Here is a 15,262-nt window from a genome sequence, read left to right as displayed (position 1 = left end):
CGGGGAAAGGGCACCACACCCATTAGATATACATGATGAGCACGGGGAAACCGGCACTTTTTAAATGATTAGATGGCGTATATGCCATTGTAACGCACCATAATTAACAATATGAATATTAATTAACAATATCATCAAGTTTTGAAGCACCTAAAAATTATTTCATGTTAAGCCAGGACCCTATCAGATGTGAAGGAAAGAAGGTTATGATTTCTGTTGTAGGTGCTACAGATGAGTTGCCATACTTTTCTACTACAGGTATAGGATCCGTTATCCAGAAAACTATTATCCAAAAAAGTTCTGAATTACGGAATAGCTGTCTCCCATAGACTCCATTTTATCCACATAATTGACATTTTTAATACATTTTTAATAAAACAGTAGCTTGTACTTGATCCCAACTAAGATATAATTAATCCTTATTGGAAGCAAAACCAGCCTATTGAGTTTATTTAATGTTTATATGATTTTCTAGTAGGTATGAAGATCCAAATTACGGAAAGAACCATTATCCAGAAAGCCCCAGGTCCCAAGCATTCTGGATAACAGGTCCCATATCTGTATCAGGGATGCAGCTGTGTTTGTAAATGAGCCCTTATGTGTCTATCACCAGGGTCTCCGTCAATGGGGGACACAAAGGGGTGTCTACAAATAAATACATTGTCTGTATTTCTTGTTGTATCTGTGAGTTTGGCTGTATGTAGACAAACAGGCGAGTGCGTTGGCTGAATACAGTTTTCCTTCCTGACCTGCTATTTTGTTACTGTCAGTTGGTGACTGAGAAGCGCACATACTATCTGACGGCAGATTCCCCCAATATCCTGGATGAATGGGTCCGAGTTTTACAGAATGTAATGAAAGTGCAGGCAGCGAGTGTGCTGTTCACACAACCAGATGTCAAACCGACGGTGAAGGGTTTTCTCACCAAGGTAAGAGGAACAAAGGAAGGGTTTGGACGATGATGATGATGACTACTTTAACATATTATATTAAATATATATATTTAATATATAGAAGGTCCTACCAGAGCAGGAGTGACTATGATGCATTTAAATTAAATGCAATAAATAAGGAAAGTCAATTCCTGTTTTTTAAAGACCTCCATTATGGGCTAAACCATAGGATCACCTAATTTTGTCCAGCACGTTAATGTCCAGGTTGGATCATAGTACTTCAAAGTGACCTCTTATATAGATAAGGGAAGGGAAACACACAAGGGGGTTCGAATATGTCAGACACCCTCCAGAGCATTAAATCACTTGGGCTTGCCCAACAGGTACCTTGCCAAAAATCATATAGATATCTATTGGCTGAGTTTGAAAATGGTCCAAGATGGCAGTGGAACATTGATGTTGTCTTCATCCAACTGATGTCTGTTGACCTGCTCTATGATCCAACCGTTGGCCAACAATGGAAACAATCTGTGGGGAGCCAGATCTGCTCACCAAACAGATGGATCTACTCAGCTTTAGAACAGCTTATAACAATATATTTTACAGATCCTCCTTGGGTTTTATACATTGTACAGATTATTTTTCTTAAATATCTTGACTTCAGCATTAACCATTTCCTCAGTGATAAAAGCCAGAACATAAGTCAAATGAGACTCAGAGGACTGCAGAGGAAACTCTCCAGTGATGAAGTGTCCTCCCTCGCTGACTTATCTAATGCCATCTCTTTCTGGACATCTTCAGCGCTCACATGCTTGTTGGCAGACAGATATCAGGCATTCTATTTTCACCCACAATAGAAAAAAATAATCTCAACCTGCAATAACAGCAGTTATTAATAGTCATTTCAGCCTCCCTCGCTGCACTTTACATTCTTTTCTACAAATATTTGTAACTGCCGGGAAATTTAAAGCAAAAAGTACAAGGCAAACAGATCATTTTAAGAGTTATGACCTAAAACAGTTAAAGCATTTAAATGCATTATTGGGCTCATTTACAGTTGGAGGGACACCTTCCCCCATTAAATGCTATTTTAGGAATACATACCTATACTCGTGTATAAGCCATCCCGAGTATAAGCAGAGGTACCTAATTTTACCTCCAAAAACTGGGAAAGCTTATTGACTCGAGTATAAGCCTAGGGTGAGAAATGCAGCAGCTTCTGGTAAGTTTCAATCAAAAAATTGAGGGTTTCTTCTCCCATTGGAGGTGCCGGCGTCTCGTTTTTGGATGCCGGCGACCATTCTTGGACGCCGGCGAATATTCTTGGAGACTATTCTTGGAGACTATTCTTGGAGACTATTCTTGTACTCCGGCGACTATTCTTGTACGCCGGTGACCGTTTTTGCGCTTGGCCCGAGTATAAGCGGCTGAAAAACTCGGCTTATACTCGAGTATATACGGTAAGTAAAACTTAATCAAATAAAAAACATGGAAAAAGATATGAAATTACTCCTTAAAAATGTATCCACCCCTTTTCTTGCTGGGAAAGATGCTTACCTCCCAATAAGTCTCTGTACCCTGTGCAGTCCAAAAACAGTGAACCTCAAAAGGAGTGGAGTTTACTCACACAGTCAGATGGATCAGGTGCATGGCCTCAATTGTTTGGATTTTTACAAAAAACAATGAATAATATTTATGGTGTACATTTCAGGTTAAACATGGATATTCAAAGCGAGTCTGGTGTACATTGGTTGGCAAAACCTTATATTACTTCCGAAGTCAGGAGGAAAAGGTATGTGTAGTGATTAATCGCTGTCTGACTGCTGCATATCACATTGATTTCCTTAGATATCTGCTACGTAGAAAACACTTGTTCCCAAGGCTCTTCTTCGGCCTCTTAAAAAAAATACCCCAACTGTGGAGATTGTAATGTATGGGCTTGGACTATGTTTTCCATTTAAAGGGCCATTATACAAGCCAATCATGGAATTAGAAAAAGATCCACGCATTCTTCCGAAATAAAATAAATGTAGTCTCGTATCTGAGAGATGGTTCATTCAAAAGTAATTGTCTTCTAAACCAAGCATTCAGGCCACCATTTCCCATGACAATTCGCCAACTGGAGGGCACTTCATTATCAAAACAGCAATGCCAGTTCCCGCTGGGATTCCATAACTGAGTAGCTCCACCACACTGAAGTATTTAGCTTGTGCCTCATTGTTTTTAAATAAATAGTTATCTAGCATTATTTATGTATGACAGTTTCCTTTGGAACAAATCAAACTTTGGGAAGCGAAAGTTGAGGAAGTGGACAGATCCTGCGATTCTGATGAAGATTATGAGACCAGCGGACGGAGTTTGTTATCAACCCATTACACCATTGTAATTCACCCCAAAGAGCAAGATCCCACATACCTCCTTATTGGATCCAAGCAAGAGAAAGTAAGATCGCTGAAGTTCAGCTTTATTTCATGGGATTAAGGTCTACAGAAGTGCACCCTATTGTAGCTAGTTGGCTGAAGGAGCTTTTATAGCTTTTGTAATAACCTTTTGGTTGGGCTAAACTAGTGTACAACTTCACCCAATTCCAGTATCTACAAGTAACTAACAATATACCCTTGATCTGGAACATCATCTTTTATGAACTGGCCCAGTTAGAGGCAAAAATACCCTAAAAGGCCATATATGACATGTGGACCTCTAGTTGGACAGCCCTGATGTAGAATGTTGATTTTTCTTGATTTACAAGGTTACTCTCTGAAGACTCTTCAACTGCACATCAAATACTCAACAAGCGCCAATGATATTGAATAATTCTATTTGCATGGGGCATCCTGTGTATAAAAATCAACTTGACTTCCCATTGTTCTACCTCCTCCTTCAAACAGTGGCTAACATTGCTGCCTGGCAGCCCAGGGATACTTAGTCAAGTTCCAAGCATACTCTCTGCCTGTAGTTTGTATGTTCCACTTGTGTTTGATGAAGATGTATTTTATGTCATAGATGTAATTGGAACTATGACTGATACTTTGGTTGGTCCTCCAAGGAGGACTTGAGCCAAAAAGTCCAACAACCCACTGCCCTATAATGTGTGTATGAGCTCCACTGGGGAAGGGCCCTGTGAAACCTCTCAGTAAAGCTCTGGGTAAAATTTGGTGCTATAAAAATAATAACAATTTAATATTATTATAATATAACACTTTGGATTTCTCAGAAAAGCCCTGTATTCAATTTCTACGCATTAAATACGCTTTTGGAAAAATGGTTAACCCCTCATGTGATTCTTTATATCTTCCTAGGAGACTTGGCATTATCACTTAACCATGGCCGCTGGAATGACTGGTGCCAACGTGGGGACTGAGTTTGAGCAGCTGGTTTGCAAGCTTTTGAGTTCCGAAGGAGAACCATGTAAGTAGCGATGTATTTAGTAGAATCTCATCTAAAGCATCATTGTCCCCCAGCCTCCTGTGGATCTTGATTTTGTTATTGCCGTACCCCCCAATGAACTAATGAAATAAGGATTTACTGACCAAGAACCTCCTTTTTAGTAGGGGGTATTTTACCGAAGGCATGAACCAGCAGTGGTGGCAAGGCTATGGGTCACATGGCTAGGTACAACTGAATCGGTCAACTGTGAGCAACTTTTAAATGCTGAAATAGATGGGGAGCAACACAAGAATGAAATAACAAAAGCTGTGATTGTGTATTCTGTAGCCCCTATGAGGACTGGCAGCCTACAGGAGACTCTGTTTAGCAGTACAACTGGTTTTTATACAACCAAAACTTGCCTCCAAGCCTGGAATTCAAAAATAAGCTCCTGCTTTGAGGCCACTGGGAGCAACATTCAAGGGGTTTGGGGAGCAACATGTTACTCATGAGTAACTCTGGTTGGGGATCACTGCTACATGGGAACCACAGGGCCTGGTTCATTTACAAATCTGCTCTCTAGAGGTCTTTCTATATTAAATATAAATGCATTTTGGATTACAGAAACAATCCAGTATAGTAAGTGATGGGCTATTATGGCTGCCACTCATGTGACACATGAGCATTATAAGCCCCCAGTACACATACCAGATGCAATGCTTGAAGGCTTTTTATAATGAATTTCTCCCCATTCAGGCACCCAGATTTGGAGGCATCCGGTTCTCTGCCACAGTAAAGAAGCAATAACTTCTGCACTCACCACTTTGCCTTCAGAAGCCCTACAAACTGAAGCACTTAAATTATTTAAGGTAAAGGGATACATATGCATTTCCCCAAAAAATACTTTTATATCAAGCGAGACCCTTCAGCTGGGAGGTGTTCTTGCAAACCAAAATGAGCATTATCTGGGATACCTAGACTTGCTACCTCATTTCTTCAAAAGCAAACACATATAAAATCCCCAGAACAAAGCATTCTTCCTCATGCATCTAAACGATAAATGCTAATTTGCCATGCACAATGTGTAATTAAAGGAGAAGGAAAGGTTAAAACTAAGTGAGCTTTATCAGAAAGGTCTATATAAATACATCAGTAAACCCTCAAAGTAATGCTGCTCTGAGTCCTCTGTCAAAAGAAACACCACATTTCTTTCCTTCTATTGTGTACTCATGGGCTTCTGTATCAGACTTCCTGTTTTCATCTTAAACCTCCAGGGCTAGGGCTTGAGCATGCTCAGTTTGCTCCTCTCTCCTACTCCCCTCCCTGCTGTAATCTGAGCCCAGAGCTATGAGTGAGCAGGGAGAGACTCAGGCAGGAAGTGATGGGACACCAAGCTAATATGGCAGCTGCTATCCTAAACAACGACACCTTCTAGAGCTGTTTACTCACATATTGTAAAGCATTCTGCAGAATAATTATAGAGTTATAGCTTGTACTATTGTGGCTAATCTATTGGCAATAGCCAATAGCTTTCCTTCTCCTTTAATATTTGTCTAGATTTATTGTGAGCATTCTCTAGGGACTTGTTTGGTTCCCCAGTCAGCCTTCTTTTTGAGTAGGTCAGAGAGTGAGTAGAAACAACCTGAACAAAGGTAGCCCCTAAATTCGTCTGAGTCTAGGGTAGTGTGGACCCCAAAAACTTTGTAAAGGGGTGAGTATGTGGAAACTCAGCAAAACGTTGGGCATATTGCATAACAATTATATACAGGTATGGGACCTGTTATCCAGAATGCTCGGGACCTGGGCTTTTCCAGATAACAGATCTTTCCGTAATTTGGATATTCATAACTTAAGTCTACTAGAAAATCATGTAAACTTTAAATAAACCCAATAGGCTGGTTTTGCTTCCAATAAGGATTAATTATATCTTAGTTGGGATCAAGTACAAGCTTCTGTTTTATTATTACACAGAAAAAGGAACTCAGTTTTAAAAATATGGATTATTTGGTAAAATGGATTCTATGGGAGACGGACTTTCCGTAATTTCGAGCTTTCTGGACAATGGGTTACTAGATCATGGATCCCATACCTGTATACAGTATATGCAGCCCTCCGAAGCTGTAGTGGCACAAAAATTCAGGGACCACTTAAAAAGAAACAGAAAAGTACAGGGGAATTATGGTGAAAATAAAAGTTAATCATAAGCTTTATCATGAAATGAGAAATTTTCTAAATATAATCAATTAAGAATTCTAAACCGTTTTTGAAATAATTAAGTTGCTCTTCACAACCCCCCTCTCAGCATCTGTTTCTCGTCATTCTCTCTTCACGCAGCAGTGTGGAGTTGTATTAGGACTCCCTCTTTTAAAATCGCTACAAATCCTGTCTCTCTACATGCAGAATCTGTTAGATTTTGTTTGTACTGGAATCAGTTTTTGAGTGAGCTCTAATACATCTTCTAGGCAAAAGGAGCCTCTCTATAAGATACATTGGATCTAACTGTCAGTGAATATCTGACACCCAACTGCCGCATGAAGAGAGAATGGAGAGAAAGCGGAAGATAGTGAAGATTGACGGTACAGAATTTTTAATTGATTGTATTTGGAAAGTTTCATATTTCAGTATGCCGCAACGTATATGAAATTTTATGAGTTTCCCTTTAATATTTTTAATTACTCTGTTTGCATTGAGCCTCCTTCCTCTAAAAAAAGACCACTAGGGGGCAGCGCAGCTTAAGAAATAATCGTAAGCAGATGAAACTTCAGCAGTTATTTTCACTGATGTACAAAGTTAATTGTAGTATAAAATATCTCTGTATTCAAATTAAAATATAGGAGATATCGGTAAATCGTTATAACTGGCAGTTAGTTCAGACAAGGGTTGTGTGTTGTTTCACGTGACATTACAATGTGACTTGTGTGTGAATTCTGATTGCAGACCTGTCAGTTATTCCTCAATGCGGCTGTGGATTCGCCGGCCATTGACTACCATGTGTCCCTGGCCCAGAGTGCCCTGCAGGTTTGTCTGACCCACCCGGAGCTGCAGAATGAGATTTACTGTCAGCTGATTAAACAGACGAGGCACCGGCAGCCAAACAACCAGGCCAGTCCCATCCAGGTGCCGTATCACAAGCTTCACCATATATATCAGTATCGAAGAGATATAGTTCTCATTAGTGATGGGCGAATCTCTCTTTGCGAATTTCCCGCAAAATTTGCGTAACAGCGAAAAATTCGCGAAAAATCGGAAATCAGGAAGTTCACAAAAAAATCTTCAAAATACGAACATTTTCACGAAAAAAACATGAAATTCGAACATTTTCACGAAAAAATTGAGCAATTCGAACGTTTTCACGAAAAAATCTAGCAATTTAACATTTTCACGAAAAAAATTGTGAAAATCGGAAATTGACGCCGGCAAATTTTCGCGGGAGATTCGCAAATTTATTTGTAGGAATTCACCACAAATTCGTGCCAGGCGAATTTATTCACCCATCACTAGTTCTCATATAAATCTCATTTCTCTCTGTCGTTTAAAGGGTTGGCAGCTACTCGCTCTCTGCACGGGGCTCTTCCTTCCCCAGTTCCCATATATCTGGCTGCTGAAGCTTTACTTGAGCAAAAATGCTGATATCAGGTATTTTGTTTTGGATCATTCAGTCCCAGAATATTCCAGCTGTGCATAGGGTACTTTAACTGACATCTTGTGTCTCTCCGGCAGTTAGTTATCATTGTTCTCTATGAGTCAGTTCACACAGCAGCTGCAATTGTCAACGCCTCTCTAGACCTGACTTTTCACATCCATAATCACCTTAAAGTGGTGGTTTACCCTTAAGTTACATTTTAGTACATAGAATAGCTAATGCTAAGCAACTTTTCAATTGGTCTTCATTATTTCTTTTTTATAGCTTTTGAATTATTTGCCTTCTTTCTCTGACTCTTTCCAGCTTTCAAACGGGGGTCACTGACCTCCAACTGAAAACAAATGCTCTGTAAGGCTACACATGTGTTGTTATTGTTACTTTTTATTCCTTATCTTTTTATTCAGGCCTCTTCTATTCATATTCCAGTCTCTTATTCAAATCTGTGCATGGTTGCTAGGGGAATTTGGACCCTAGCAACCAGACTGCTGAAATTGCAGCTGCTGAATAAAAAGCTAAATAAATCAAAAAACACAAATAATAAAACATGAAAAGCAATTGCAAATTGTCTCAGAAAGAATAACTCTACATCATACTAACAGTTCTTTTAAAGGTCAACAATCCCTTTAAAATGCAGCTACTGAGGCAAATTGAGGCAATGCAACAATGGGGAAAATGAACTAAAGTTACCCCAGGGTAGTAAACCATAGAAGCTTATCAGTCAGTAATTAGCCAGGATTGCTCTGTGGCAGCTAGAATACCACCAAGAGATTACTGGGAGTTTAGTACGTATGTTAGGGCATGTAAAGGCAAAAAAACAAAATCACATTTTTACTTACTTAAAGAAAAAGAAACCTATCTCCAATGTACTTTAATTAAAAAATATGTACTGTTTTTACAAGAAACCTGACTGTATGCAGTGAAATTCTCCCTTCATTTACTGCTGTGGATAGGAATTGTCAGACGGTCCCTAACTGCTCTGCAGGGAAACAATCATACTTATGAACAGCAGGGGGAGCCCCCGCCTTACTTCCCAGCCATGCAGAACTCAAGCAGCTTTGTTTGTTTCCCTGTAGAGCAGTCGGCGACTGTGTAGAGATTTGTATTGGATTTTATTTTTGCCTTTACATCCCCTTTACTGGTTCCAACTCCAGCTGCAGGGACAAAGATCATGGAGCCAGATTTAAACAGATAAACTGAGATTCTATTTGGGGGATTATTTTGCTGCAGCCACTGGTTCTGCAGAGTTGGAGAAAGTTTGTATTAAACAATACAAAAACTATAAAGTCCACATTAGATTACATGACAACACAGGACCCAGTGCAGTCTGTATATTCTGATTATTAATCAGTCTTGCTGTATCAGCTTCTGGCAGATATTATTTGACTTGTGCTGTTTTGATCATTTATGACAATCCCTAAGCAGCCCAGACCACACTGAGCATGTGCACAGTCTTGGTCTTGCAAAGATGTATAACAAAGTTACAAGATGGTGACCCCCTGTGGCCAACTTTGAAAGCATAAATCATTTGTTTGATTAGGCTTGTGGTGCAGTAAGTTCATGTTTATGTTTAGTATACAAAATACAGCATTTCTAGCCTTATTCTATTTTAGTCTTTACTTCCCCTTTAACAGGTCAGATACTCTTAATTTGAATAAGTTAGATGTGGCCCCAGGCTTTTTGCATTGCCAGGGCCCCTTGTAACTCGGACACTGATGTGTGTGTATATATATATATATATATAGTATATACTGTATATATATATATATAGATATATATATATAGATATAGATATATAGTGCATTTATGTGAGCGTAACGGCATGTAAGTGGTTAGTGTGCTCACAGTGCCCATGTGCTGGATCATTGAGAAAAGATTCTGCGAGTCCTGTGCATAAATGGGCCCCTGCTGGTTCCGCAGACTGTAGGAGATGACGAAACCATTATGGAGCCATGTTGTGGGGATTTGTATAACCCAGCACCCCCGTCGTCTCGTTCTTTTCCCAGGACTGAAGCGGGGAAATACGCCATTTACTGCCAGCGCTGCGTGGAGAGGAGTCAGCAGAATGGCGACCGCCAAGCCAAACCTTCCAGGATGGAAATCCTCTCCATTCTGCTGAGGAACCCGTATCACCATTCCCTACCATTCAGCATCCCTGTGCATTTCATGAACGGAACATATCAGGTACCAGTCGGTCTTCTCTGTGCAGAACAGTGTAATCGAGTCAAACATTTCCCTCTCTATCCCCCATATTATTTATTTCTTATATGAAGGTGTTAGTTTGTATAATCTGTTATCCTTCATCCCGGCAGTGTTATAATAATACAAATACAAATAGCCCACAGGAGGTGTCATAGCAACTAAGGGGGTACATCAGACCAGATCGGATAGTTCCCCTTTAAATATTTCTCATAGCTTAGACAGGGAACATGAAAGGGGCTGTTCACCTTTAAATTAACTTAAGGGGGTTATTTACTAAAATCCAAATTTATCTCCTATTTTATTAAAAAAAAAAACACAACCAAATTCCTATGCCCGATTTTAGCTTATTTATTGTAAAAAAAAAACCCTCAATTTACTTGGATTGCAGAAAAACGTGAGTGAAAATCCGAATCGCTAACATTTTTCGGCCTTTTCCCCAAATTGCTGTAATTTTTTGAGTTGTTTCCTGAAAACCCAGAAAAAGTCGGATTCAAATTGAGATAGGTGCCTCTCCCATTGACTTATACAGGACCTCGACAGGTCTGACATGGCAGATTTTTAGATTCCGGCTTTTTGCAGCATCAGGGTATAATAATTCTCAAAAACGATGAGGTTTTTTTTTCTCTAAAGATTCTCGAATTTTTCAAGATTTTAACATTCAGATTTTAATAAATAACCCCTTTACTATGATGTAGAGAAGTATACATTTTGCAGTTGGTTTTCAATTTTTATTATTGGTGGTTTTTGACTTATTTAGCTTTTTATTCAGCAGCTCTCGAGTTTGCAATTTCAGCCATCTGGTTGCTAGGGTCCAAATTCCCCTAGCAACCATGCATTGATTTGAATAAGAGACTGGACTATGAATAGGAGAGAGGCTTAAATAGACAGATGAGTAGACTGTAGCCTTACAGAGCGTTTTTTTTGATGGGGTCGGTGACTCCACACATGAAAGCTGGAAAGAGTTTGAAAAATAAGGCAAATCATTTTAAAAAACTATAAAAACTCTAAAAAAAAATATATATACTCGAGTATAAGCCGAGTTTTTCAGCATCCAAAATGTGCTGAAAAAGTCTACCTCGGCTTATACTCGAGTCAGTGGGCAGTAGCTGAGATTGCAGTCACTTTTAATCATTCCTATACCAACAGTTCGCTTGGGGAGAGACTGCAATATCACACAGCGTCCTGTGTTGGTTATATGAAAGAATAACAGTGCGCCCTCTGTTGGTTATATGAAAGAATAACAGTGACTGCAATATCACACAGCGCCATCTGTTGGTTATATGGAAGAATAACAGTGACTGCAATATCACACAGCGCCCTCTGTTGGTTGTATGAAAGAATAACAGTGCGCCCTCTGTTGGTTATATGAAAGAATAACAGTGACTGCAATATCACACAGAGCCCTCTGTTGGTTATATGAAAGAATAACAGTGCGCCCTCTGTTGGTTATATGAAAGAATAACAGTGACTGCAATATCACACAGCGCCCTCTGTTGGTTATATGAAAGAATAACAGTGTGCCCTCTGTTGGTTATATGAAAGAATAACAGTGACTGCAATATCACACAGCACCATCTGTTGGTTATATGAAATAATAACAGTGCGCCCTCTGTTGGTTATATGAAAGAATAACAGTGGCTGCAATATCACACAGCACCATCTGTTGGTTATATGAAAGAATAACAGTGTGTGTTGGTTATATGAAAGATTAACAGTGACTGCAATATCACACAGCGCCCTCTGTTGGTTATATGAAAGAATAACAGTGCACCCTCTGTTGGTTATATGAAAGATTAACAGTGACTGCAATATCACACAGCGCCCTCTGTTGGTTATATCAAAGAATAACAGTGATGGCAATATCACACAGCACCATCTGTTGGTTATATGAAAGATTAACAGTGATGGCAATATCACACAGCACCCTCTGTTGGTTATATGAAAGAATAACTGTGATGGCAATATCACACAGCGCCATCTGTTGGTTATATGAAAGATTAACAGTGATGGCAATATCACACAGCGCCCTCTGTTGGTTATATGATAGAATAACAGTGACTGCAATATCACACAGCGCCCTCTGTTGGTTATATGAAGGATTAACAGTGATGGCAATATCAAACAGCACCCTCTACACGTGGTAGTGGGACAGTGGGACAATGCACACAGTAATCCGTTTGGCAATTCTCTGTCACCATCAACTTTGCAAAGAAGTCCGGTTGATCGCTGGGGGGGTCGCTTTGGCGGAATGTGCGCTGCTGGGAGACAGGGCTGTAGTTATGTCTAGGCTTATACTAGAGTCAATAAGTTTTCCCAGTTTTCGTAGGTAAAATTAGGTACCTCGGCTTATACTCGGGTCGGCTTATACTTGAGTATATACGGTAATTGAAAATTTGCTTAGAGTTGGCCATTCATTAAACATACTAAAAGTTAATCCAAAGGTGAACCACCCCGTTAACCTGTAGAATGCCTTAAGTATGTCAAGAACAGGTGTCGTTGCATTATACATCTTTAGAATTATAAGTACTGCTTCAATGTAAAGTTTCCCAAAAAAAACTTTAGTAGTACTACTCCAGTTCCAGTTGGCTGCTTTCTAAAGCAATTCAGGAGAGCTGATAAAGCTCAGTAATGTAGGGTACCAGCCACCAACACGAACCCTCTGGGCATGACCCCCTGCATTTCAACAGCCCTAATAAGGAACCCCAGTTTCACCTTTCCTGTGCAAAGGCAGAGCTATGATTGGTTACCCACATTAAACTGTGTTTTTGGGGAAAACGACCATTAACATTCTCTTCGCTCATTTCTAATACAGACATGGATCTAGGGGTGTCCCAATAAAGCAGTAATTATTAATGGAACTGTCATTGAATTTCAGGAACTGGAGATCCCTTGAGTTTATTTGACACAAGCTCCGTAAATTCTGAACACACAAAGAGCCACTGAACAATGAAATCACAGGGTTTTTAGACTTGGGAACGTGTAACATGAGAAAGTACAGGAGTAAAAGGGAGTTACCAGTCCATAGCACAGAAAAACAAACAACTGCTCTTACAGCCAAACGGGTGGCTCTGCCTCAAGGCCAGGGTACTAGTGACCAAGTCTAGTTTGTGAGCTGAATCCATCTAAGTCAGGAGAACTCCCAGGGGAATCTGCATACACAGAATTTTATTCTTTATCTGTACTAATGGATATTATACAAACAGTCCATACACTTGGGTGGGCTTAGATCACCAGGGAAGTACAACTCAACAGACTTCTGAGCATGAGGTTGGCCAACAGGTGAATAAACCTTGGGTGAAGCATGTTGGGTTCTGCAGTCAGAAATGATAGTCATTCTCAAACACTGTGATCTGAAGCAGCCCTGCCCCAATGCTGGTTATTATACATCCTGAATGCTCAGGACCTGGGATTTTCCAGAGAATGGGTCTTTCCGTAATTAGGATCTTCATACCTTAAATCTACTAGAAAATCATGTAAACATAAAATAAACCCAATAGGCTGGTTTCGCTTCCAATAAGGATTAATTATATCTTAGTACAAGCTACTGTTTTTTTATTACAGAGAAAAAGGACATAATTTTTTAACATTTGGATTATTTGGATAAAATGAAGACAGCCTTTCTGTCTGAGCTTTCTGGATACTGGGTTTCCAGTTAAGGGATCCCATACCTGTACAGCCTTTTTGTTGCGCAAAATTACCGTTTTCCAGAGCTGAAAATGACATATCAAATGCAGTAAATGTGAAAGACCTGCATGGGTTCAGTTTCCAAGTCTTACTCTAGACATGGCAGGAAGGGATGGGGCAAATGGGTTTTTAGAAAAGTAGATCAGAAGGGTCTGGTGGACCCAAAAGAAACTTCTAAAATTCAGCCTCTAAACCGACCTTTTCATAATCACTTTACTTCCTGGCCAGTATACCCCCAACTGCCGGCTCCCAACCCAATGAAGGATTGATCTAAAAATGCTGCAAAAACGTAGTAATTACTGAAGTTACAAAGAACAAGTAATTTTCCTTACCTCGCTGTTAATGCAAGAAGAGTGAACAGAACAAACCAAACTCAAGACAGAAACAAGAATAAAATAATGAGGCTAATTTAACTCATTAAATAAATAAGCTGTTTGTTTCCTTATTGACTTTCAAAACTACTCAGAGATAATTCACTTTCGTTCTCATCTAAAAGGCTTTTAAAATCTGTTTTTCTTTGCGTACTTTCACGTTGCAAATATTAAACAAGGTTATATAGGAGGTTGGGTAGGGGTAGAACTTTCGATATTCCCTTCGTGGTACAAATATGTGGACATTTTTAAAGTGACCACCATCGGGGAAGTAGCCAACCCCACTGAGAGAACAGAGAACCACTTGACCATGGCCATGGGCCCGGGTTGCTTTGCTTTGGAGCTTTTTGGCACCCCGAACCCAGCCCCACTGTGGGCACAAAAACGCTGGTACCCTTTCAAAGGGCTTTTGTTTTTCGTGAGCCCTCATATTTCTTATGGCTTGAAGGGGAAGGGAAAAGGGACCCCCTAGCCTTGCGGTGAAGGGAATCTGAAGACCATTGCGTCTTGCAAGCCTTTAGGCCAGGGAGGTCGGGGACAAAGGAACTCCCCCGTAGCTTCATGAGATGGGAGACTTCAGGTTATGTTGTGCCTTTTGGCAGGTGACCTTGAGGTTTTTATGGACTTAGACTTTTTTGAGGCTAAGTCAATGCACCCTTATGTTTTTATTTGGTACTTTTTGCACTGGGTGAACTTATAAAATAAAAATGTCTTGCTATCCTGGTGACCAAATCAATTCTCAGTTTAATCTCCCAATATGCTGTCAATTTTACTTTCATTGTTCTGAGAACAGGCCTAAATTAAATTCTGAAAACTTTGAGGACGGGTCAAGATGTCTCGCTACCTGCATCCTAACCACTTCCTAACCACAATACCTGCCCTCTTCCCAAACCACCAAACACTCAGAAATTGTGCACTCCTCCGAACCACATACCAGTCAAAATCCTTCTTTTTACCACTAACCAATCCTAGAACCTGCAGATCTTCCTAGATGCACCACCAGCTATTGTGGTTTAACCGTAAGCCTATGTTGTACATGATATTACAGTTCCTAAACAATTGGCCTTCAAGGAGCATCAGAGGAGGCACTAACCAATCTGCTGCTG

General features: G+C 39.9%; 1 protein-coding gene across 1 annotated transcript in view; it reads left to right on the top strand.

Moving 5' to 3' along the window:
• Positions 1-15,262, top strand: part of plekhh2.L (pleckstrin homology, MyTH4 and FERM domain containing H2 L homeolog) — a 77,914-nt gene that overhangs the window by 57,801 nt on the left and 4,851 nt on the right. The window contains exons 15-22 of the mRNA XM_041562502.1: positions 771-929; positions 2,605-2,685; positions 3,156-3,335; positions 4,193-4,301; positions 5,016-5,128; positions 7,197-7,376; positions 7,798-7,895; positions 9,906-10,083. Coding sequence (XP_041418436.1) covers positions 771-929; positions 2,605-2,685; positions 3,156-3,335; positions 4,193-4,301; positions 5,016-5,128; positions 7,197-7,376; positions 7,798-7,895; positions 9,906-10,083 — 1,098 coding nt within the window. The remainder of the gene's footprint in view (positions 1-770; positions 930-2,604; positions 2,686-3,155; positions 3,336-4,192; positions 4,302-5,015; positions 5,129-7,196; positions 7,377-7,797; positions 7,896-9,905; positions 10,084-15,262) is intronic.

This window comes from Xenopus laevis, chromosome 5L (assembly GCF_017654675.1).
Source record: "Xenopus laevis strain J_2021 chromosome 5L, Xenopus_laevis_v10.1, whole genome shotgun sequence".
NCBI lineage: Eukaryota > Metazoa > Chordata > Amphibia > Anura > Pipidae > Xenopus > Xenopus laevis.
Note: the sequence above shows the minus strand (reverse complement) of the source record. Positions and strands in the feature narration are given on the sequence as shown.